The sequence below is a fragment of the Chinchilla lanigera genome, unplaced genomic scaffold, assembly GCF_000276665.1.
Source record: "Chinchilla lanigera isolate Chin_1 unplaced genomic scaffold, ChiLan1.0 scaffold00049, whole genome shotgun sequence".
NCBI lineage: Eukaryota > Metazoa > Chordata > Mammalia > Rodentia > Chinchillidae > Chinchilla > Chinchilla lanigera.
In genome coordinates this window covers 13115570-13142712 of record NW_004955450.1, presented here as the reverse complement: position 1 = coordinate 13142712, position 27143 = coordinate 13115570, and the positions used below count along the sequence as shown (strand labels likewise).

The 27143-nt window shown below is 38.1% G+C and overlaps 1 protein-coding gene across 1 annotated transcript in view; it reads right to left on the bottom strand.

Moving 5' to 3' along the window:
• Positions 1–27143, bottom strand: part of Vps13c (vacuolar protein sorting 13 homolog C (S. cerevisiae)) — a gene marked incomplete at its 5' end in the record, with an annotated part of 161865 nt that overhangs the window by 36085 nt on the left and 98637 nt on the right. The window contains 15 exon segments of the mRNA XM_013518933.1: positions 5836–6071; positions 10847–10973; positions 12218–12351; positions 12631–12759; positions 14469–14633; positions 15267–15371; positions 16996–17385; positions 19011–19305; positions 19802–19923; positions 20877–21037; positions 21673–21937; positions 22102–22251; positions 23647–23733; positions 24109–24474; positions 26902–26994. Coding sequence (XP_013374387.1) covers positions 5836–6071; positions 10847–10973; positions 12218–12351; positions 12631–12759; positions 14469–14633; positions 15267–15371; positions 16996–17385; positions 19011–19305; positions 19802–19923; positions 20877–21037; positions 21673–21937; positions 22102–22251; positions 23647–23733; positions 24109–24474; positions 26902–26994 — 2825 coding nt within the window.

Sequence of the window (27143 nt, the reverse complement as noted above, 5' to 3'; positions counted from 1 at the left end):
ATAAGTGAAATAAATCAGATCTGCATGTGCAAGCACCACATTGTCTCACTAGTGTAAAACCTCAAAGAGTTAATATAAACTCGGAGGTATGACAGACATTGTGAAATGAGAGGAAAATACTCAAGGGTAAAGGGCAACTGGGATGTGGGAAAAGAGAAGGGAAAGAAAGAGAAATTTGTATGTATGTATATACATGATAGTTAACATAGTTGATCTACTGTCTTCTATTTCTTTGCTGAAAGAAACTGTTAATGAGTCCTTGATTGATCAATATTGTGTGTGTCTGTTTTCATGAGAGAACACTTTGAAGATATCAGTACGTAATACAACAAGCATTGTTAATTTCCTACCACTTTGTTTGTAACTGTATTGTCTGTACTGTTCTTTTGCTATTTTATAAAGGTTGTCTGTTTGTTAATGTTTTCGTCCTTTTATTTTTAAAATAAAAAAAGAAAATTAAATTGATAAAAGAGTTTTTTTATAATACCCAATACCACCTGTGTTGCAAAAGCTACATAAACAAGAGGATTATTATATAAGTATTCAGACATTTACAGACTTCCATAAACTTTTTATTTGATAAAATTTAAAATATCAAAATAATAACCGAGCATAATTTCTAAAAACAAGGGCCTACTAGTGAGAAAGATGTTCTTCTTTTGTGGGAGTGACAACGTTTTCCTAATTAGCGTTCCTTATCAAAGTCTATTGCAGGTGTTCATCTGGTAAGGATGATGTGTGGCAACCTTCTATAGAAATGGCGCTATGGAAATAGGTACTGCCAAATAGGGACAGTGATCTACAGAAATATTATTGTGACTATCTTTATGATCTTTTAACTATGTCAATATATTAACTGGAAGACAGTCATAAAACCTTACTGAATTCTCGTGTTCACATCTGCTTTTTAATTGCAGATTAGGTGGAAGTCCCTCATGTGCCAAAATGGATATTAAAATGAGGAAATGTCCTAGTTATTTGCACTGAGGTCAGAAAAAAAATGTTGCTGGAACATTTTGCAGGTCATAAAATACATTCCCTCCAGATATTTGGGAGATTGGATATCTTGCTTCTTGTTTTAACTTTGGACAGCACAGGAAGTACATAAAGCAGCTTGATGTTACTTATTATTCAAACAAAAGTATTTTTTTTTCCAAAATGAGTCTACTGAAGTATAAGGTTTGCATATAGCACTGTTTAGCCTTCTAATTTTCAGCTGAGATTCATTTAGAAATGTTAGCAGGTCTTCAGCAAAAATAATTTCCAAAGTCACTCAGTGTCTAGTAGTGACCATGGGTGACTCTTTTTGTTCAGAAAATGTTCATCTAGGCCCAGAACTCGAAAAGAGGACACTACAGTTACCACTGCTACACCATCGACAAACGAGGAAATTCAGCTTCTAAGTCCAGCGTTCACAGAGCCGATGAGACCTCGCCCTGCGAGGCTAGATGAAGCTCCCTGTTGGACACCACTGGTTTAACAGGAGAAAGCCACTGCACACTTTCCAGAGAGCATCTACTGCCAGAGCACGCCTAAGAGCACAGGCTTTAAAGGCTTCACATTTTCAAAGCTTTCTCACGTTGTTCAACTAAGTCTTTTTCTGCATCCATTTCCCCCTATAATTAATTGTAAGGTATCTAGAAGAGTCCCCCATAGTAATGCTAAATTCTGTTTCTTCAACTTGTTTGAAGATATTCCCACCAAGAGTTTTTCTGTGCAGACTACTGAAGGCTAATTCTTCCATTACTTCAGACTCAACATCGAGTTCTTCCATCTCTAACTGAGCAGCACTGGGAGTATCTGCTGCCTTACCCAGAGCTTAGGAGAACTACGTACTCACACTCGATACTCTCGCCCTTGCTCTTTCACTCTCTCCTGATGTCGCTGTGAAAGTCCCCATTCCTGTAGGAAACTGTTCTCGCTGAAGTCTAACGGCTTTAAACAGTTTTATTTTCTCTGGACTCATTTCTTTAGCTCCTGTTACCAGACATGATCCAATTAACTCACTGCTAGCAAAAAGGTTTTCCTTCCTTGGCTAACGAATGACTCACTCTGAAACTCACTTTGGTTACAACCTCATTTCTTTGTATTTTTCTCAAGAAATTCTGCTATAATAAGACATGATGTTTCAAACCTTCTGGACATTGTTTTCATGTGTTTTTTTTTTTATGCATGCTTTGTTCACAAAGGTCAATATAGTTTGTATTATTTTAGCACAGCTAAAAGTCAGGCACGGTAGCACATGCCTGTAATCCCAGCACTCAGGAGGCTGAGGCAGGAGGATCCTAGCAAGTTCAAGGCCAGCCTGGGCTACAAAGTGAGCTCAAGGCCAGCCTGAACTGCACAGTGAGACCTTGTCTCAAAAAAAGACAAAACAAAAAAACTATTTTAGCACAGCTATAATGTTGTTATATAATAAGGCTTCACCACTTTGATATGATAATCCACACTGCACTGTGCCCTGGGGTCACCTTCAAAGACTGCCATTAGTAATAAAAATAAATGTGCAATAAAGCAAGCAGCAGGTACAATGCTGTGATGTGCAGCAAGTGAGCACCACTGTGACACCAGCCACAGACACACAAGCATGAACGTGTCTATGTTCCAGAAACCCTAACTCATGAGCGACAGACTTCGAACTTCATGTAGTTGTCATGTATTACAAAATTAATTTTTTTTTAACATTTTGAACATGTAAACAATCATTCTTAGATCAAAAGCCATAAAAAAAAAAGCAAGGCAGTGGACAAGATTTGGCTTTTAGGCCATACCCTCGCTGATCCTTGCATGGCAGAACACTGTTTTCAGAATAATAAATTATAAATCTGTAATATAGCGATTTGCATAGCTTATTAGTTAACAGTAATCATAAAAAATCTTCACCACATGATGTTTAGGAGTTAATGAAGTTACTGAACAAAATTGTCTACTACAAATTCTACAAACCCAAAAAGTCTTTGTGATTAAACTCTCTGAGCAAATTAGAAGAACATTTCCTCAGGTTGATAATAAGCACCTACGAAAACCTATCCCTGACACCATACTTCAGGGGGATAAATTCGACGTTTTCCCACTAAGATCAGCAACAAGGCAAGATGTCCACACTCATCCCTCCCACTCAGCGCTGTGCTGGAAGCCCCAGACAATGCAGTAAGGTAAGAAAGTAAAGTAGGTTATGACTACTGGGAAGGAAGAAATAAAGCTACCATCACAAACAACTCAACTGTCTACGTAGAAAACCTCAAAAACCAACCAAAAAAACCCACCCAAAAAGTTTCCTGTAATCAACAAGCAACTAAACAAGGTTGGAAGTTAGATTAATATATGTTCATTGTTTTCTTGTATGTCAGCAATAAACAACTGTAATTCCACATTAGAAACGCAGTATTGTTTATATTAATACCAAATAAGAAAGTGCTTAGGTGTAAACAAATCTAAAAAAATATGTACAAAATCTGTGTGAGAAAAACTATGAAAGTGGTGAAAGAAATCCAAGATCTAAATAGAGAGCTACCCCATACACATGGACATGAAGAGGCAGTATTGTTCAGATGTAAGTTCCTCCCAGGTTGCTCTATAGATGCAATGCAATCCTGATCAAAATTTTAGCAAAGTATTTTGCAACTAGCAACAAACTGATTCTAAAGTTTGTGTGAAAAGGCAAAAGGATAAAAAGCAGACAATAAAAAGTAGACAATACCCCTCTTTAAGACCTAGTAGAAAACTGCAGTAATCAAGATAACCTGGTATTTGTCATAGACAGTCAGATCAAGGAAAAGGATAAAAAGCCCAGTCATAAACCCAAACAAATATAGTCAAATAATTTTTTAAAAAGAAGAAAAGTAACTAGACAAAAGATGGTCTTTTCAACAAATAACAAACGAACAGACACCCCTGTGCAACAGAAGGGCATCTAGACACAGAACTATCATTCGTAAAAATTAATTCCAAAAAAAAAATTAACTCAAAGTGGCTTAGATTTAAACACAAAAAAACAAGATTGTAACTCCTAGAAGACAACAGGAGAAAATCTAAACGACCCTGGGTACTGAAATGACTACTTTACTACAACACCAAAAGCACAATCCATGAGACAAAAAATTGATACTGCCCTTTGAAAGACACGGTGTAGATTTTTAAGAGACACTATTTGTAAGAAACATATTTAATAAAATGCTGGCATCCAAAATAATCAACTCAAAACTAGACAATAAGGTAACAGCAAATTTAAGGAGGAAAGATCCTAACAGCTAGAGAAGAAATACTCGAATGGCAAATAAGCCATGAAAAGACTCGATCTTACAGACCCTCAAGGAACTGCACATTAAAACAACGAGACGCCACTTTGGACTGACTGACATCAGTCCTTCTCAGGAGTTCAGGAAAGAGAACACGAGGGATTAACAGACAGAACACGAGACTTTTAAGGCCTAAAACTATCCTATGTGATACTATAATGGTGGGTGCAGGTTATATATTTGTCAAAGTCACAGACTGATAGTTCAGAGGGTGAATCCCAAAGTAAACTATGTATTTATTTTATGACAATAAAAATGTTAGGGGTAGTCATTCATCACTAATAATAAATGTGTTACTATAATTCTGAGGATGCTAGGAACAGGAAACATGACCGTACAGGTACGTGAGTGTTCTATACTTATACTCAACCTTCTTCTAGACCTAAAACTGCAAATAAATAAAGGTCTATCTTTAAACATTACATAAAGCTGGGCATGGTGGCACACACCTATAATCTCAGCACTCGGGAGTCTGAGGCAGGAGGATCATTGTAAGTTCAAGATCAGCCTGGGGTAAAAAATGAACTCAGGGCCAGCCTCAACGGCAGAGCGAGACCCTGTCTCAAAAAGACAATCAATCAATCAATCAATAAAAACATTATATAAATGGCTTAGTTTTTCCTTTGAAACCTAGATGTTATTCAACATGTACAAGGTGAAAAAAAAGTAATCATGTTATTTCAACGAATTTTACAAATATCCTTATAAAGGATAACCTAAAAAATATGATAGTATATATAACATTAATGTGAAAAGAATGTATCAAAGAATGAGAGGAGAAAAAATTTGATCTCTGATTAAACAAGTGATTTTCAGTTTAAAAAATTCCATGTAATACTGAAATGCAAGGCCAAGTATTTATTACTTAATAAACGCTCCCGTAAGTACTACAGTTTGAAATAACTACTGTACTACCTCCTCTGCGAGTGTGTCTTCCCACTTGTTACCTCCCACCAACCCACGCCAGCTTCCACAACCTCTCTGCACCTGGCGGTAGTCCTTGTGCTTCAGTAACTCCCTCACATGTGCACATACTTCCCCGTGAATTTCTCACTGTTTCTAGACCACTAAAAACCCACCACAGAGACAGAAGGAAACCACTGTCTTTCCTTCCAGGCGACAGTAAGCACTGTGAAAGCAAGGACAGTCTCTGGCCTCTCTGGGCCTCATCAGCTGGCAGTTCAAACAGTGCTTCGCTAAGTGCTACTGAGTGACTACAGAGCAGTGACGGGGAACCTTTCAGAGACCAAACACCCACCCTGCAACCTAAAACGCACTTGTTTATCTCAAAGTGCCAGTGGTGCAATTCAACCTGAATCCTGAGGTTTTAGTTTAGAAAAAACTACTTGTGCCACTCATGGCATCATCGCAGAGAGGGTTCTGAGTGCCCATTACCGCACGCACAACATAGGTTCACCACCACTACTGCATGGAGTTTATCAAATTCAAACCTGGACCTTTTGCCCTCATCATACTCAATATTATGACCCGGACGCCTTCTGAACAGTCCTCAGGCCGTACCCTCCGTCTTGTGTACCTGGTTATTCCAATATATGAAACTTCCTGCTTGCTTTCATTGTTAACCAGTGAGAGCCCAAGGCTGTGCAGGGACAAGGTTATTTCGTGGTCAGCCTGCTCCATTGCCTCTGCCTGCAGCGCTTTGGAAACCAAGGCCACATCATCTGTGAAAAGCAGGACTCTCTGGCGGCCATCGAGGAATGATACCCAGTGTATCTGGACGTTTGCGTCGTATGGAAACTGGCCACATTCATCCTGCGGGGGGAAAGGCGTCATTAAGTCCACACACAGTTTTTATTAAAGCTGAACAACAGCAACTGAGAAAGACGAGGAAAGTTTAAACTGTAAAATGGAAAACTTGGAGGATCAAACTGACTTAACAAAAGCTATCATCTACGCTAAAACAACACACTCAGTTTTTCTCAGAGACAAACATTAAGAGTGCTTTTCATTTTCCTGCCTTTGTGTATGTCACCTTGTTAGTGCTCAAGGAGTGCTGAGCAGGAACAAGAGTAGCCTTGGTGGTAACAACGTCAAAAGATGTTTGACTCCACGTTGGAGAACAGAACGTTTCAGAAACTTACTAAAAAAGTAACCTCAAACAAAATTAGCCTTATAGCCTATTTTTGTTTTAAAACTTGTAACACCACAAATATTTACATAAATCACACTGCCAATCCATGGTGGTCAGTTTGTCTTCAGCTGAACAAAAATGAGTCTTCCTTGCTGAATGGTTCATACAGCACTTGAAAACATGAGCCTGATTTACTTGGTCAGTGTTTTCAGACATTAAATCTGGACTTCACATAGATGCAACAGTTCCTTTCACCCGGAAGTAGAAGTACCTGCCATGTGCCTTTTCATCTCCAGCTTTCTTGCGCAAAAAGACAAAACAAAGGATTTCACCAAAAGCAGAGGCAAAATTCTGTTGCGATGGTGGTTTCAAATACAAGTTTTAAAGTATGTTACATGATTAAAGTAGCCTTCCAATTATTTCTCACTCTAATAAGTAGTTAAATTTTCAGAGATACCTATTAAGAAGACTAATTCTGTGTATAAACCACAAAATATTATAGGTATCTTTCTTTTGAATTTTTTTAAATATTCTTGGACTGTATTTGCTCTTCATTTGATCTGTTAAAAAAATTTTTAAACTTTTTTTATGTTAAAGATTAAAAAGACTAACAAAACAAGGTCAATGAAGACAAAAATCAAAAAAATGGTTGCCACATTACATAATGTTATCTTCAGCGAAGTTGGTCAGTCTACCAGAAGTACAAATGTAAGACTGATCAAACAATCAAAAGACAGTAACAAGTAAAAAGAAAAGAAAAGAAAAAAAGAAAATGATGCAGAGCTTCACCGTACAAGATGGTGGGAGTTTGACAATGGTTTTTATGCTGTATACTGCTGTTTTCAGATTAGTTTTTCTGATTACCAGATACAAGCATGCAAAATTGGTCAAGAAAAAGTTTTGATACAATGGAGTATTATTCAGCTATAAAGAAAGATAAACTAGAGGCTGTTATACGTAAATGGATATAATTAGAGACCATACTCATCAGTGAAATAAATCAGATTCCCATGTGTAAACACTGTATTTCCTCCCTACTATAAGAACCTGAAAGAGTAAATAAAATCTGAAAGGTACAATAGATATTGTGAAAGAGAAAAGACACTGCTCAAATAGGAAGGAGCAACTGGGATGAAGGAGGGGAGAGGAAGAAGGAATAAAGAAGAGAAAAAAAATATGATCTATTAAAAATTAAACGAGGTATGTTAAGATGTCCCCCGGCAACTGTGTTTGAAGTCCAGCATTTTAAGTTTTATTTATATTTTAATATAATGCCATTCATTGCATGAAGGTTAACAGCTATCATCCCATCCTGTCATATTACCATGATGTATCTAATAGCTGTGCCTTGAATTATAGTTGCTCAGAACTACAATCAACAGTTTTGCTTTCATTTTGACTTCTACTTGCACACTGAAGCTTTGTATCTTTATGCTTAAAATTTTAAGTTAAGACAGATCTGCTGTATCATGTACTTTTCTTTTCTTTTGCAACAAGGCACTGAATTTGTGGGCTCAGTCATCCTCCTGCCTCCACCTCCCACGGAGTAGCTGGACCCCAAGCACACACCAACAAGGCCAGGTCTGGTGTTAAGTACTATTTTTTAGCTGACTCTGTACGCTTTTGTCTGTCAGTAGAATTTAAACCATTTTTACTTACTGACACTGAATACGGGCTAGTGGGAGAAGAGGTCTATGGACTGTGAAACCAGACAGAGCTGGTTCTGAATCCCAACCAGAGGCCTAAGTTCCTCATAAAAATGAGTGAAAGTATAGGAAAAGCATTAACACGTGCCACTCAGTAAAACACTTTCTGTCCCTTATATATTTTCTTTTTTACTCTAAAGAGTTACATTTCCTTTAATTTTCTGAATTGTTCTAAAATCCCTTCACAACACCTTTACCGCTCTCTCCCCAGCATATGTGTGCTACTGCCGGGAAGCTGTGGCTGCTGAGCAGTATCAATGTGAGGAAGAGGCACCAACTGCAGATGGAGCAGGGACTCCAGTGACAGCCCAGTGACTGAGTCAGGAAGCAAAGAAGGGCAGTCTACAAAAGCTTATTTCTTCCAATTATGAACTGGACAGTTTCTCTGATGTGAAAGCAAAGCACAAGCAGAGCAACACAGCTTTACCATAGACTACAAAGCTGCTGTGATAAAATCAGCATGGTACTGGCCAAAACAGACCTGAGGACCGGTGGAACAGATCAGAGGATGCAGACACAACTACGAACACACTTGGCCACCTTATCTTTGATGAAGGGGCCAAATATGTTCACTGGAGGAAAGATAGCCTACTGGAAGAGAAAGTAGGTAGAACTCTTGAAGACGTAGGTGGAGGCAGAGACTACGTGAACAAAACCCAAACTGCACAGGAAATACTTCAAAGAATCAACAACGGGGATCTCTTCTTATTAAAAAGTTTTTACACATCAAAAAAAATCACCAACAGAGTGAGAAGATAACCTATAGAGTGGGAAAAAACTTTAGCCACTGTCCCTCAAAGGACTTCTAAGAACATATAAAGAATTGAAAAAAATCAGACCCCCCCAAATTTAAAGACCCAGTCCAAAAATGGGCATCTGAGATGAACACACACTTCTCAGATGAAGAGATACAAATAGCAAATAAGTATATGAAAAATACTCAACATTATTGGTCACTTGAGAAATGCAAATTAAAACAACACTGAGATTCCATCTCACCTCAGTAAGAATGGCTGTCATCAAGAAATCAACCAGTAAAAATGCTGGAGGGGCTGTGGGGAAAAAGGGACCCTTCTCTACTGTTGGTGGGAATGTAGACTGGTGCAACCACTGTGGAAATCAGTGTGGAGATTCCTCAATAAACTAAGATTAGAGGTCCCATTCAACCTAGTATTTCTCCTCTGGGTATTTTCCCAGAAGAATTAAAAACATCATATCACAACGATATTTGTGTACCCATTTTTTTTTGTTTTTTTGTTTTTTTTGGTTTTTCTCCGGTACCGGGAACTGAACTCACGACCTTGCGCTTGCCAGGCAGGTGCTTTTGCCGCTGAGCTAAATCCCCAGCCCCTGTGCACCCTGTTTATAGCAGCACAATTTGTCAAAGCTGAATCTTGGAAACAACCCAGATGCCTATCAACTGAGAAATGGGTAAAAAAAGATGTGGTATTTTTATATGATGGAGTTCTACTCAGGTATAAAGAAGGATAAACTTGAGACATTTGTAGGGAAACAGATGCAACTTGAGATCACACTCATAAGTGAAATAAATCAGTCTCACATCTATAAACACTGTATTGTTTTCTTAGTGTAAGAAGCTGAAAGAGTAAATAAGACCCAAACTGTACAAGAGATATTGTGAAATGGGAAGAAATGCTCAAAAGGAAAGAGAAACTGGAATGGGGTAAAGGAGAAAAGAAGACAGGGAAAAGGAAACAGAAACACACATACACACAAGAGAGTTAAGACAGTTATACTACTAATTGCTATTAGTTCACTGAAAAAGGTTTATGCCTGTATTGTTTGATCAGTTTTTCATGCCTGTATCTTTCAATATGAGCAACTACTCTGAAGGCAGCAATACACAATGTACTAACCATTGTTACTCTCCTACAGTCTTGTTTTGAAATTATATACTATTGTTTTTATTGGCTTTCTTTTCTTTAAAATAAAAAAATAAAGCTCCACCAAACTGCGGCATCAAAGTCACTCCAAGAACCTCACAACAGAGGAATGATCAATCTCACTTTCTAAAGGTCAAGTAAGTCTTTCTCTTTTATAATTTTCTCAGAGTGAAAACAGGAGTAGATAATTTAGTCACGATAGGCCAATTACCATTTTAAAGAAAAAGCCCAGAAAGCCTTATTAATAATTGGCACCTTGGGACAATAGCCTATAACACTATGTAATGGGAAATATCTATGCAGAAACTGGATGATGTACCACTAATTCATGAGCAATTTATCACAGGGAAGGCTGGCAGATGAATTCTTAGGCCCTTTCTAGAGTCCTGAATCCAAAAAATACCGTATTTGATTAGTTTAGCTATCTAAAATAATTATTTGATCAAATTCTGTGTATGGGAAATTTTCCATACTATCAAATTCCTGTGATTAATAAAATACATTGCTTTGTTCGGAAAAACACACCAACGGAGGTACAGGTATATTCAAAATAAAGTTCAATTCCACTTAACCTTAAAATCCTTCCCACTTAAAAGAAGGCAAATAAAAAGGTGTTTTACTGGTCTTGTCTTGGACAAGATGGAGCAGATGTATTTTTTAAATTGTAAATAAATTTGGATGAATCTATCAATGTAAATTATCTTCAATCTAAAGTCTGAGTAACTTATCCCAAAAATAGCTCCCCTTCACTCTCAGCTCAGTAATGACCATAACACAGTGAAGCTAGCCTGTCCACCTCCCTCTCCGTATGGCAATACACACAGCAAAGTCCCCATCACAAGATACCTTCAACAGAGCATGCTCCCCGTGATTCGCTGCGTACGTCCAGGTAAGTTTCCTGGTGCCAGTAGGATCTGCCCAGGCAAAAAGTCGAGCCTGTCTTGGCAATAGCACTAATTCCTCCTGAGATCCACTAAAACACAAGTGACAGGAAAGATTAGAATGTCAGAGCCCTGCAAATTCTAGGCCTGTAATTAATTGAAAAGACTGTGTTCCTTAATAAAACACAGCTGCCGATGATGAAGAACCCTACAACGTCCAACAAGCAATGGTTTTGAAGCTTAGATAAACAGAATATTGCAGTACAACGTTCTTTCCAAAGCTGCAGCACACTCAATTATGTAGGAAGAAACACACCGATGGATCTGATGAGGTAAATAAGCTTCACTCGGGGCTGAAGTTTTAATTTTATAATGAAATGCAACACATACCAAGAGAAAAAAAGAAAGAGTTCATACTATTCCAATTGAAAGTGTGACGTGTGGACCAGCGGTATTACCCAGCTTGCTGGACATGCTAAGTCTGCTACCCCACCCAAAATCCACTAAATCAGAATCTGATCCCTAAGATTTCAAGTAGATTCGAAAGTTGATCATTGAAGTTTTAAGAAGTATTGGTCTATGTAACAATAAAAGACTCCAGAGAAATGAGGGAGGAGTAAGCCAAGTAGCTTTTGATCTTAATCTGTACTTTTAAGTCTCTCACTGAATTGACACTGTAAATAGGGAAATGTTCAAGGAAATACATATTTTTTAATAAAATTACCTACTGGTATACATTTTAAGGGCTTAAAATTATTTGATTTACCATTAAACAATAACATCATCCAATGACATATGTGTGAATAAGAAGAAACATTCCTACTATCTGGACTATAAATTTAGCATCATTCCCTATCCACATTCTCCTCGTTTGGCTTTCTATCACCCCTAACCAAAAATTTAGATACACATTTATAAGGAGAAGTTCGCTGAGCATTACCAGGCTACAAAGGAAAGATACTGTTCCAACAGGTTCACAGTCCCTTAGCTGCAATTCTAAAATTGAAAAGGCTCCAAAAGCCTGACGGGTTTTCCAGAAGTGTGTCAAGAATCACTTGGCAGCAAAACCTGATTTGAACTGGTGTGAGACTATTAATGGTTTCTGTCTATCCCACTTGCACGAATATTCGTATGTCTTGGTACAGAAACGTTAACGTGTTTGACTACAGAGCACTGTCTCAAGATACACCAATGGTGTTAAACAATAAAAGCACATGCTCCATGTATTATCTTTCGAAAATCTGAAACATTTGGGATGTTATCCTCACCCATTTCCCAGAAGGGACTGTGGACGAATAAAAGCAAATAGGATTTCCCATTAGCCCCTTTTTCCTACCTCTGCTTGTAAGTGAGGATGTCCCACGGTGTGTGGTTTATCAGGAGGGCAGGCGCAGACCCCTCGTGGTAATCAGAAAAGGTTATGACAGTCGAGTGTTCTGCAGTGTTTACATCCACCAAGATAGCTCCATTCTATTGTAGGGGGGAAAAACCCAATTGAGGTTTTGGTTTAAAGTCATTTACACATGGGATTTCAATCAATTACGTAAACACAAAAGCTTTGTTTTTTGCAAGTTGTTGATGAAAAGCAAAGCAGTTCTGACTTCTTCCAAGTGATATTAGGGCCTTAAATATTGAGACAGCAGTGCTTCAAGCAAATTACCAGAAGATTTTTTATATCATGATTTAAAGAAAAATTTTAAAGCAAATTTTAAAAAGCAAAGACAGTTATTTAAAAATATGACACCTTACCAGTTCTTCTAAGCTCAATAAAGTGCCATTATCTTGTCGGTTATAAAAGAATGGTTTGGAAGATCCTTCACAGCCCACTACTCTCACACAAAGTTTGCCTGACAGATTTTCAGGCCAAAATGGAAGGCACTGAAAACATAAAAGTTAGCATCAGTCTTTATACAGTACAATGGCATAAATAAGACAGTGGCTAAGTTTTCAACTCAAACATGACACTGATTACATTATTACTGAGTTTCTTTAAATATACCCTCTACCTCTAACATTAAGACTACTGAATTATACCTTTGTATGAAAGCAAAAAAGCTTCAGTAGAAGAGCACTGTATGTACTCACGGCGTAACAGTTTGCCAGTCTGTGTGCACTTGCACTCCACACGCAGCATGAGAAACTGAGAAGCCCATGGACTGAGAATGCCCCACGTGTCTCAAATACAGTGTTTACAAACAAGATCTTAGTAACATGAGCTTTTGCGCAGAGCTCCTTTTACTTCACCACTAAATGAAGAATTCATTCATAGAGCATTTTTATCCTGGATAAACCAGAATCAACACTGAAGGCAGAAAATAGACTACTACAGACCTCAAAAGTCCCAGTATTACCATCCTAGCTGCTCAATTTTAAACCACGTACTTCTGAGCTTCTGTTCCCTTAACTGTAAAAGTGGAACTTTAGTTGCTAATACAATACAAAATGTCCTTCTGATGTAGAATACTGTATAAATACTCTATAATACGCTAAATAAAAATACTGTTGATAAATCTACATCAAAAATGAAAAGATACTTTTTTATTTCTAGGAAACAGAAATCATCCTAAGTGGTTTGAAAACACCATGCTTCTTAGAGCTCTGAGGTTTGACACTGTAATAGAAATCCTTCCCTTTTAGCCTTTTGCTACGTATTTTTTAAAATAACTTTACGATCTGGGATTTTGTTTTGTTTGTTTGTTTTGAACTGTACTGACGAATGGAAGAATGACATCAGCTATCCTTAAGCTCAGCTGGTCCGGCCAACAAGTCAGGTCAAAGTCAAGTTTAAACCCTTACACCTGTTTCCTCATTCTTTCCTTCATTCTCTTCACTTCCTCAAATATTGTGGAGACTGTGAAGTGTAGTTTGAAACCAAACCTTTTGATATTGACAACCAAGTCAATTATCAATGACTCTACTGACCCTAGAAAGTCTGAACTGCACTTCTCTTTTCTGTAAAGTAAGAGGGCTGAATTTTACTAGTCAATCTTAGTTAAACAGGTAAAATTTCTAACTCACCTATGCAGAAATCTTACAACCGCCTGTAATTTTACACATACTATCTTACTCTGCATGTGCTAATTAATGTGCAGCTTGGCACTGCCAACAAGATTACAGTTTTTTCAGTACAGAAACATTACACTGGCAATGATGACAATACACAGTACATTACCTCTATGTACTTTTCACAGTACATAGCGCATGTTCTACATAGATGGGATAACCACAGAACAACTGCCAGCCATCTAGACTGGGCTAGTGGTGGGTAAATATTAGTAACAATTTTCCTTTTTTTAAAAAAAAAACATGCTTACAGGGTGAAAGAAAAATCTTTCGAAACTGGCTGCCCTATTTTAACACAAACATGGCAGTGTTAGACAAAGAAGTATATCCAATTCCTATGTACACATCAGGAACTGAGAGCACAGAGGAGAAGGGGACAAAAGAAATTAAGCTGTGCTATGTCCATGCACCAACTCCCATGACGAATGTGACTATTATGTACTGCAAACGTGTACTAATAAAATTTTTAAATGTATTTTTTTGGATATTTTAGGAATCAACTCTAATTAAAAGAGAAAAATTACCTCTGAAGAAGCAATATAGTTCCATTTATTAGTTGGCACACAGCCATCAGATGCAATCTCGCTGACTTCCAGCTCCAGTGAGGACTTGTTTGCAATAGTGCAGAAGGGAGTCAGAGTGACGATCCGCGAGAGATTGAAGCTGCTCATTTTGATGCTCACCCCGACCTGTGGGAGGGAAGAAACGACCTCACCTTTAGCACTGTATTCAATCTCTGTGAAATATATGCATCTTCCCTCACTCACACACAAATTTCTTAAAATACTTTAGAGTAAGAATTCTTAAACTAACATAAACTACAGTCCACTGTTATTTTCCAGTAGAATAATCCTTTGGCTCCATCAGAAATCAGTTTAAGAATATCATTGAGTAACTTGTGATAATTTTCAGTGACAGGTTTCATCTGTCTAGCATTCCTCACTTTTTAATATTCCAAACAAGTTGCTTTGTAATTAGTGGAAAGGCTCCAGTTTTGCTGCTTTATTACATGTCATCAAGAAAATTTTTGAAGTGGTATAGAACAGGTCAGTTGGCACTAGATTATTTAAATTTTCAAAGTGGTGAAAGTGAAGATTTAAGAAACGCATGGCAAGGTGGATATGAAACAAAAACTCAAGTATACTGGAAATATTTACCAAGTCCCTCACTTGAACAAATTCAAGTTCTGCCGGGAAAGAGCAGTCACAGAAATATGTAGAGATAGCCCAACATATAACACTTTGAATTAACATTTCCGATAACTCTTTAAGAGCCAGATTCTTAAGAATGGAGCTAAAAGGAAACAAGCAGCAGATTCTTACCAGGTATTCCATATTGTTGGAAGGACATTTCACACACCCATAACTTCCCACAGTATCCAATGAGAAACCACTGGACCAGGCACTAGTTGAAATTTTTAATTGTACCTGTATCAGAAAACACATACCAGAATATAAGAAACCTAAAAGGTAACATTAACTTTATTTGACGGCAAGACACAAATTGCTAGATGGCTTGCTAAAAATTTTAATATTATGAGACACAGAAAAATATTATCACAGTCATATTTGCAAATATATAACAGAACTCCAGAAAACTGCAAGGGACAACAAAAGCATAGCACCTTTCCAGTACCCAAGCAGTAAGTACAGTGAACTTAAAAATGTGCTCCAATGAGACTTTATGCCATTTGCTTTTTTAAAATGTAATGCAAGGGGTGGGGGACTTAGCTCAGCGGCACAGCGCCTGCCTGGCAAGCGCGACGTCGTGAGTTCGATTCCCGGTACCAGAAAAAAATAAATAAATAAAAATAAAAATTAATGCAAACATGGCGTTTTCCAATGTTAGACCTACGGGAAAAAGCTAACAAATTCCTTATAGTTTTAGCACACTAAAAATATCTTCCTTTAACATTATCCAGCAGGTGCTAAATAAAAGAGATTGTGGGAGGCAGCACAGAAAACAGCAGGACACAGTTCCCATCTTCAGTGCACAGGGAACTAAAGAGAGAGAACAGAGAACACATACTAACAACTAAGATGCAAGCCTCAACGTGATTAGAGACACACAAGAGGTATAAAGGCAACCAAAGTAAGACGACGATGAGTTTGCTTCGGGCTCTGGGATTTAGGAAAGGTCCTATAAGAGACCCATCCATGCCCCTGTATGAATCTGACCACTGTCCACACAACTGGATTATTAAAAACTCAAGGCTAATCAGACACATAAACCGGTACTCACAATATCGCGTTAGTCAACACTTTAGGACAGTGATTGTCAAAGCGGTCTCCAGACCACTGGCATGCCTGTTAGGTGCAGATTCCCAGGCCCCATCCAGACCTACTGAGTCAAACTCAGGAGGGACAAAGACAGCAACAGCTTTAAAGGCCTTTAGGTGATTCTACCATAAATAAAATTTGAGGGCCACTACTCCTAAGAGGACAAGAATGGGGTATCTAGACTCATTTTAAATGAACAGAAAATCTTTACACGTACCAGGCCTGAGCAGAACGCTAAACAACAGCAGGGAGCAGGAAAAGAGGAGGAAAACAAGGGAAGAGTAGGGAAGTGGTCGTCCAGGCAGAGGGTGAAGCATACACCAAAGTCTACAGGCAGCATGTGATCAAGTGTGCATGCACAAGGAAAGGCAAAGTCAACCTGAAGAAGAAAGGACAGACCAGGACACAAAAGACCAGGCTTGAGCATCAGGCTTCTCAAAGGCCTGGCTTCTGCATCATGCACAGGAGGGTCAGCTAACATAAGCATCTTCAGATATACCGTATCACCACTGGTCAATTATACGAAACAAAGTCTGTCTGATCTGACACAACTTTAAGAACAGAAGCAATTCTACAGGCACTGGAGAAAGAATGATCTGCCTCAGACCCTGCTGTGGTTAGTTCAGAAGGGCCTCACTTTGCGTTCCCGAAAGTCTCCTTGCACTTCATTCATACCGGGGCACTGGGCAAACAGGTAAGCTTGGTTTGAATTTCCCAAGTTTCCAGATTAGAAAGTCACCTATTTTAACTGGCTCTAAGAATAAAAACATACCTTATTTTTACTAAAAATATTCTTCTTCTTGAAAGAGAATAAAATGATGTCCCTGAAGTCAGCTGGGTGCTTTATATGAATGTCTTCTGAACGATACTGGAGAATCCGGGAAGTCTTGTTGATTAACCAATAGGGACTAAAGACAGACAGCACCATTCGGCTGCCAACTCGCCTGACGTGTACCGACAGGTCCACCGTCATTACTTCTTTGGAGTTGGAAGAAAAGCACACAAGAAAGAATTCGGGAAGCGTATCACATATGCGGAAATGTCCAGTCCACTCTCTGCCCATGTACTTGACCAGGACTAACTCCATGACTTCTCCACTGATTCGGGAATGCAGGACGTCCGCTGCACTGCCTTCTGCTAGCTCATGAGCATCTGCCGTGCCCTAAACACACACACAAACCAAATCTGTTTGGCAAAACCTTTGAAATACAAATGTATTTTACGCAGATGCTAAATAACCTACGAGAGGCAGGTTAACTGCCAAGTTTTCCATGCAGTGCCGTGCTTCTACTTTATGAATGCCAGCAATTACTAAGGCCTAAAGAGAAAACACACACCACAGCCACAAGGGCAGGAACTGCCTTTGGCCATTAACAGGCCAACAGCCAGAAGCTGTGAGAACAAACTATCTGTGCCAAGAATCAAAGGCTGGATTCATTCAGGGACCCTGGCTGCTGTCCACTACAGTGTCGTGAGATGAGCCACTTACAGCCAGGTCTTAGCGTCCTCTGCTGCTTGCACACCGCCTACGGGCCCCCGTGAGGGAGTGAGGACAGTGACGGCAGCCGGCTGCCCGAACAAGCTCTCTCAGCAAGGTGAGTCACTTTTACAGTGCGTAACAGCCGTATCTACATCAGGCTCCCTGACTAGAACCTTCTTTGTTTTTTACTCTACCTACATCTATAAACTAATCTTTTGTTACTCCACTAGTTGATTTAATTAATTTTTATCTGCACAACTGAGAAATAGCTCATGGTTGGATAAAGGAAAATAATAACATAGAATACAATGTCTTTTTTTTTTCTTTTTTGTACCATGCTGGGGACTGAACCCAAGGCCTCACACGTGCTAATAAGCAAAGTCTCTACCACACAGCTATACTCCTAGCCCTTCTGTTCCAAAGAGTTTCTAAGACTTTTGCATCTTAAAATAACACAGCACATAGAAATGTTAAAATATTTGCATATGCCACTGCTACAAAATGTTATTACCCCTATAACAGTAATTCTTTTTTATTTTTAATAGAAACCTTGAAATAAACAATCAAAATATTAACTTTAGAATAAAAACTTAATGCAATCCCAGCACTTGGGAGGCTGAGGCAGGAGGATCACTGCGGGTTTGAGGCCAGCCTGACTACATAGTGAACTTAAGGCCAGCCTGCAGTACAAAGTGAGATGTTGACTCATTTATTCATATATAAATAAATAAAATTTTGGGGCTAGGGATTTAGCTCAGCGGCACAGCGCCTGCCTGGCAAGCGCAAGGTTGTGAGTTCAATTCCCGGTACCAGAAAAAAAACCAAAAAACAAAACAGAACAAAATAAATAAAATTTTAAGGTGAACTATTCTCATTAGATTCCTTTCTCCCTTGTAAATAATGAAATTTTATTTAAATTCATAAAGAAATAATAACAGCTCTTAAATTTATGGCAGATGCAACAGAGAAAAGTGGTAGAGACCAAGTAGCCAAACCAGGTAGGTGTAAATCCCATCTCTCCCACGGACTAGCTGAGATCCAGGCCAGCTGCTTAACCCCTTCAAGACTCAGTTTCCTCATCAGTAAAGAGGGTTCATTAATAATACCTACTATAGAAGGATTAAACATGTCACATACAGAACTGCCTGACACAAAGCAGATGCTATTTCAAGTCTTGCTTTCATTAACATTATTGAAACATTACAAGAATGCTATATAAAACACTGACTTCAACTAAAAATACCATAAAACAAACTAGAATTCACTTTATGCAACACTGAAATCCAAACCAAAAGCAGGAGATGTACCTCAAGTAAGTATCTTAGAGAATACGGGAGAAGATTCCGCAGCGTGAGAGAAGGGTAAAGGTGAATGATGTACGCCGGGTTCCAGTCTTCCCCATGTGCGCTGATGTGGCTTAACTCGTCAGGCACAGCCACCGTGTTCACAATGAGCGGCAGGAAGCTGAGCTGCACGGACGGACACTGCAGCCTGCCCCTCACATCCCGGCTCCTGTGCAGCTCCTCCTTCCAGGGGATGTAGGTGGTAGACTCTTTGTACTGATGCTCTAAGCCTCCAGCTGGCTGAATAAACAACTGACATCTGCAGGAAAACAAACCGAGGATGGGAAAAAGACCTGACTGTGAAGACAGGAGAAAGAACCTCCTTAGCACTTTTGGGTAACTCTACGAAAGAGGTAATGATTACTCTCACTTTACAGGTGAGGAAACAACAGCTAGCAAAGGTTAGGGAACATGAACAAAGTCTCACAGCTAACTCACAGAAGAACGTTCAGGGGAAAAATAAACACCTCTGCAAACAAGAGTGACTTAAAAACATTTTCGTTTCAAATATAAAGACAATCTAATAAACACAGATTTCAGATAAGTCTAAACCATCAAAAAAGTAGTTTTCATTTCATAAATTCAATAATATAAATTTTTTTCTACAGAATAAACTTTGTCTTTACAATGGTTTTTATATATTTTTAGATAATTATATGAAGTTATATTTTTCAGATCACTGATCTCCAACTCACAAAGGTAAAAATACATACTGTGAATTTTTTAGAAGTTAGTATACAGAAAGCAGTACCTACCTATATGAATCTAAAGGGACGTGGAACTCCTCTTCAGGTCTGACTATTCCAATGCGCTCCAATAGCTTAACATTCTTAACAAATTTATAGATAATAAATGCAACAGAGAAGTGGTTTTTAATCTATTGGACAAAAACACATACAATTACTTTTATAAACATAAGTAAAAGGAAAGTCATTAGCTGTCCACAATTACTTTTATATCTAAAATGTTTCAAACCCAATATTGGAAGGTATTTCCCTAAGCAACTGAAAACTTTACGATATTTAAAGGCTGTATATGTATTAAGACTGAACTTTAGGTAGCAGTTTCAAAGTTAAAAATTCAGATATTTATGTAATCTGCATATTTCATGCTGATGTTTATTTTAGTCTGTGAAACTATCACCCAAATAGTATTATTGTTTGAAGATTTTAACCACATTTTCTCCATTACAATCATCGATCAATGTATCACATGGTTAAACAAAAAAGGACAGCAAGAGTATGAGAAAAACAGTGTAACTCTCTTTTCTTGACCACAGTATGACACATATTAGATTCAGTAACAAACTAGGAGATAAAACTGCCCAAAATTTTGCATCATTTCACTGTTTATCTTATACAATAGGAAGAAATGGTTCTTTTGCTGATCATATACTGAAACCTAAAATAATATCCAGAAAAAGAAAAGTATTTGGTAAAGCCTTATCAGTAGAAAAGGAAATGTTTAGAGACTAAGATGCTAAAATTTTTTCAGAATAGTTCATTTTAACAGTCCTTGTTACATGCTCAAAAAATACAACCCCAAGTGACATGCAAAGAGAATGGATGTTATCCTATTTGACTGCCAACTATAATTACAATTTTCATCGATTCTTAAATACGCAAAAAAACTTTATTAATTTTAAACAGAAGAGACACTAAAATGGGCTTTAAATTTAAAAATGTTTATAACACACTTAAAATAAGGAATATTACAAAAGCAAATTAGCGACTAGAAATTCCATCAGTTCGCTGATGTAATGACATGTTACTATATTCTGAAACGAGTTAAACTGAGGACTGACTGGTATACACCTCACGAAAGAAGTACCTGCAGAGGAGAGCGGAGGGTGACGACTTTATTCCCTTCGGTGGCATCGATCTGCACCAAGACTGAGTCAGAGTAATTGGCACTGGGATTCCGCACGTTGTACAACCGCCGCCCAGGTCTGGCCACAGGGACGCTGGCCACTTCCGTATATCCATGTGGGACTAAGGCAGAGTAAAGTGAAAACAATTCTAAATACTTGCTTACCAATACTTCTCTATTTCAGAACAATTACCCTGTCAAAATACAAATAAGAGCATTTTTCTCCTCATGATTGGAAATAGTCACAATAAAATGCTTTTTTAAAATACAGAATTTAAAAAAGAGAGAAAAACAATTGCTAAAAGGAAAAAAAGATTACTGAAATAAAATTTTTGACCCAAGACAATTTGAGGTAGTCAGTTTAAATATATGAAAACAAAATGCAACGCATTTCTTACTAATCTCAACTATATATAGCAACTATCTTCTTTGTAATAGTAATAATAACTCTCAGTATTTTGGGACTTCTATCATTTTTTTCTCTCCTTCCTGAACTTCCATCATTCTGAAGCACACTATGTAATGTATTAGTTAAGTGTGGAAATATCCCAGTTGTACTTTTTTTTATAAGGTACCTCTTAGTCAGGCTTAATCTTTCCAAGTTTAGAAGAAAACAGGAAACAAGTAACAACTATTTAATCCAAGTCTTTAGAAGTGTTTCTTCCCAATATGTATGTAACAAAATATTTTTCCATATTTTATCAAAAATAAGCCCCTAATAATTTCTGAGATGCTCCTAAAGTGGAAGCAAGCATACCGAAGGTAAGAGTGAAGAAGGAGCTCTCCTGACGGCTCAGTATGGACAGCTTCCCTTGAGAGGAAGGCTCCAGGCTGGCATATTCCAATTCCAAATTCTGACCGGCGTCTATGCCATAAACATCACTTTTCTCTGGGGAGCCCAGTACTCTGAGGTTACGATCGGGCTGCACCGTAATGGGAACGCCTACAGAATTTTTGACCGTAAATGGAGCCCTGTCTTTTAAAGAATAGTCAAAAGTAGAAGCAGTACCCTCTGAAAAACCCTGAAAAAGAACATAACACCATCATGAATATTTGCAAAGTGTGTATTTCTTTCATACACTTTACTGTAACTCTACATTTTTGAAACTAATTTTTATAACAAAAATATGTATACATTTCATTCTTAAATTCTACTTGAAATATTCTAAGTAAGAGCCAAACATACCTTTGCTAAATTGCTGAAAACATTAAGACAAGTTTTAGATATTGTTATATTCATTGTATCTGCTGAAGAAATATAAACTGCCATTTTGGGTTCAGGAATAAAATCATCTCCTGGTATCAAACTTTTATCTTGGATTGGGTTCTTCTTTACCTATGAAGAAAAATAACATAAAAATTTATCAACCAGTTAATAATGAATTTAAAACAGTCAATAGCATTGAATTCTCCTAAACTGGTTGCTTTATAGTAAGGCTCCTCAAAAGCATCATTTCAGAAATAGCGCTTCCCCTTGCTTAGTGCAGATAAGCGACCTCTCGGTGCACAGCCCGCTCTGGAGAAAATGCTTTCAATTGTGCCAGCAAAGCACTCAGTCAGCCACGGTAGCTGTTCCCTGTGCAGCTCCCACCCCAAAGCCTACCTAGTTGTTCAGTATTGCCTAGCTAGTAATTATGAGTTGATATAGCAATTTTTTTTTTCCCAGTACCAGGAATCGAACTCACGACCTGGTGCTTGCCAGGCAGGCACTGTGCCACTGAGCTAAATCCCCAGCCCGAGCTGGTTAGTGATTAAAGATAATCCTAAAGTCTACATCAGGCCTTATTGGAGGTACTGTCTGGCAATGACAGTTTCTTGTCTTCTACTTTTTACCAGTAACATTTATAAGTCAGTAATATCATAAGCTTTCGGCTAGCTATCAGATTTGATCTACCACAGTATCAAATTCATGGTTTTGTTGTAGTAGTATTGCCATGTAAACCATTTTTGGTTAGCCTCCTTATGCCAGAGACGGAGGCCAGAAATATTAGTTCTATTTTATTCAGAGGACATGGGACACAAGTTAAGTGACTTCTCCCCTTTAAACAAAGAATCTTTTTTGTCAGCATCAATGTGCAACAACTCCGTGAGGCCGCCCAGAGAGATGCTCTGGGACCGTCTGCTGAGGGGAACGCACACCCGGTCCTCCAGAGCACTGTGCTCTGGTACCCAGGCTTGTGAAGCACTTGCAAAAACACCACGAAAAGACGGTAAGAAAGAGTTAGTCTTACCCTTAAAAATCACTATCTCAAAGAGCTTCCTTTATGTAAGCTTCATTTATATACCAATATGTATTACATTACAAATGAAAACAGAAAAACTTTACTATCTAAAAATAAGTTATATGTTAATATAAATAATATTTTACTGAAAAATATTTTTAAAATGTAAGTAGTGAGATGAAGGACATTAATAAACAACATTTTTAGCGCCTGCTTAAGAGAAGACAGATGAATTCTCATCTCTGCTCTACAATTTCCTGCAATATCACATTCATGTAGTCTCCTGAAAACTTCATCATACATTCATAAGGGAATAAAATAAAAACATTATATAATGCTGGAATGTACATATAAAAAGATTTTACATCTCATGGATACCCTAAAAGGCCTCCAGGGGTCCTGGACCACATCTTGGCAATTATCTTGACAATTACCTAACACTGAAAAATACTGTATTAATGAGTACGCGTAGTGTCACTCTATACAAAGAAACTGAACTGTGTCCTTACATCAAGCCTTAAATTCCATTGTCTCTTCCCCTCCACTCTCTCAATCAGTGGCTCCCAGACAGCATGGATCTCATTGTAATAGTGAACCTGAAAAGGCACAGAATTATAGTCAGTCTTTCAACTTTAATTATGCAATTGTATAACCAGTAGAAAAAAATCCAGTAACACAATATGGCAATAGCCATTCAAAACCACACTCAAGACACAAGAACTGTACATGAAAAGAATGTATTTCCTTTTCTTTTCTTAATTTCTTGCCATAAACTATTTATCACAAGACTTCTTAATTACTCATCCACACACTGAAATGTTAGAATACGTATCTACTCATGTATATTATCTAATCCAGCCATGCATAAACAAACCACAACAGAACAAACAAATGAAACCTACATGAGTCTTAATTCTGCAGTTTTACTTTCAAGTACCTGTACCTAGAAATACTAAATTGTGTCTCCATACCTGCAGTGTCATGTCAGCGGTAGCAGCCAATAGGGAAGTCCAATTTTTAATATTTCCTGAAAACTTGGACTCTGCTAATAATAAAGGCACAGTTCGATGCCCAAGGCCACATTCTAGAGTCACTTGGACAGACTCCACAGCAACAGCACAATTTTCCTCTATCGAGGGATGATCCATCTCTCTGAAACTTTCTGTTGCTTCTGTTGCCATGTCAACACCAAGAAACCAAGAGTTATAATCATCAATAGATTTGACACCCCAAAGATTTTCCATTTCCTTAGATGGATCTTTCGATTCATCTTCTTTTGTCTTTGGAGACATAGCAGCCATGATTGTCATCACAGTATTCAGAATGATGGGTGAAATCTTTAAAAAGCAAAGCAGAGAAAAATTTAGAAAAAATTCTTTCCCAGATAAGAACTGAAACACACATGTTAAAACTTTTAAAAAGTAACAAATTAAATCTTAACTTACTATCCAGGAAACTGTGGATTCAAGTAGGATATCTACTAACTGCATAACCCTGACTCCTGCTCACAGTATCTGAAGTAACGTTATACAGCAACAGTCAGAACCCAACAACCACACTGAGCAAAAAGTCAACAAAAAATGCAGAGCTGTAACCACATTTTTCACTTTCCAACCAGCCATGTTCACTAAGCCAAGATAGAATCTAACAGAGATACACACAAACGCCTCCATGTGGTGGAAAGCGGAAGGCTGAAATCACTCAGAGCCAGCTGGGCTCAACCCCAGATCTATGAATTCTGCTTCTGATTATCTCTGGATAGTGTCTTCGCTCACTTTCTCACTCCCTTCACTGTACTTTAGTTCTGACACTGATGACATCTCTGCCTTGTTTATTTTTCAATTTATTTTTGTGGTACTGGGGATCAAACCCCAGGCCCAGCCATCGCTAGGCAAGCACTCTACACCACTGAGCGACGCTCAGCAGCCATCCGCGGAAGGTACCTTCTTATGTCCAGTCGGCGCTCTTTCATCTCACCCTCCACACTGACACCAGTAGAATTTCTTTAAACCTAATTCTGGGCATGTCACTCCTATGCTTAAAATCTTCACCAAGTTCCGTAATTTTCAGAATAAAATTCAAACTCTCCTCAGCTTGGTGCACATAACTCTTTGTGAGCTAGCTCCTAGTCAATCAGCCAGCAAGAGTGCTCCAAAGTTTGAGAAACACTGGGTTAAGTAAGTTAAAAGGATTCTTTATTGTTAACGTCTCACAACCCCTACACTTCGCTAATACACTAAGTAGATACAATTATATCATCAAAAAGAAGAGGTGATATGCACTGCTTCCCCGACTTGCCTGTCAATGAATCCTTCCTCCTTGTATTGTTAATGTCATCCATACATAATGTTCCCAGTCCTACAACTCAACCACATCGCTATATTCAGCCAGAGGGGATCACCCCTAAGTTCTCCAAGAACACCCTCAAACCCCTGCCTTCGTGTACATGGCCGGCTAGTCTGGCACATCTTCCCTTTCTCCATTTAACCTCCATCAGCTTTCAACCCTCAGTTCACAACGTCTCACTTCCAGACAGCTTCCCTGATGTGCGGGTCAGAACCAGAGGCCCCTTGTCTGTGCTCCCAGCAACACCTGTGCTTGCCTCCAGCACTCGAAGTTCCAATCACTGATTTACTTCTTTCCCCTTGGGTCATTAAGTTTTTTGAAAGCAAAGACTGTGTATTGCCGATGCCCATACCAGTGCCAATGTATACACACGGTATTTTTTACATTTAGCAAGAGTTCAGAAGTGTTTCCTACAACGAATGGAAAGGTCATCTTAACACTTAACCTAACGTCAGAGAAAACACATGCAAAAGCCTTTTTCTCCCCATCTATTACGCTACATCATAAAAAAAAAGGAAATGCGTTAGCAAAACACAATCTAAGTCTATCCAGCATATTTCTGTTTGTGCTCGTTTGTTTTCTGAGATAGGGTCTTGCTCAGCCCAGGCTGGCCTCGGACTCTTGGCAACCCTCCTTCCTCAGTGCTGGAATTACAGGCACACACCATCATGTCTGGCATGACCCAGTACTGTTTTAAACTGAGAAAAACCACACTGTTATTTAAAATGGTTCAAATGAAATTAGCTTAAGCCTTAGTTCAGTCACCACTGGTCACTGACCTACGTAAGTTACCATCATTTACATTATATATTACTGGAATCAACCGTTTCATTTTTGCATCTTTCAGAAGGGAGAAAAATAGATTTAAGAAAGTATCCTGTACTTCCTACTGTAACTGGGAATTAAGTCGTACTTCAAGAATATGAATGACACTGGAGAATAGACTGTTCTTCAATATTTTAAATGTAAAAGATCTTTTGAAAAGCAAACCCTAATAATTTATTTCCAGTATCCATTTGTTATTATAAATATATTATAAACTAAATAATCACATACTTATCAAGCCAAATCAAACTATACATTAAATAACATTAACAATATTACAAATATAACAACAGTAACCTCATCTCCATCCTTCCTTTCTCTCCCTATCTCTTCTCTCCCCTCCAACACACACAAACAGGCACACACACTCATACGCAAATGTAACAGAGTAAACCACTCCTGCCATTTGTAGGTAGTAAAAAAAAGTAGTCTTTTAAAGAAAGCAGAAATAAACATTTACATTAAGAAAATGTATTTTAATCCCGGAAGCAATCTGATTAACAAATATGTGACTTATAGCAATGCTGGATTTATGAGAGATGAAAAGACACTATTTCAAGAACTTGCACACAAAGAATCTAGTAGGCACTAACCTTAATTATAAATTCCTTAACCGTAATATTGATATTCTGCTTCCCTGAGGCCCAGGTACATTTTTCCATAAATAAAGAGCATGGTTGTAAGACCTAGACAAGTAAAGGAAAGTCACGTTTTCATTAATATGTAACACGCATTTACACACACGTTTCACTTCAACTGAGATTTTGAATTATAAACTACTACTAAAAGCAAAAGGGCAAATTAAAATAGCTAAGAATCTCTTGTGAAGGGGCTG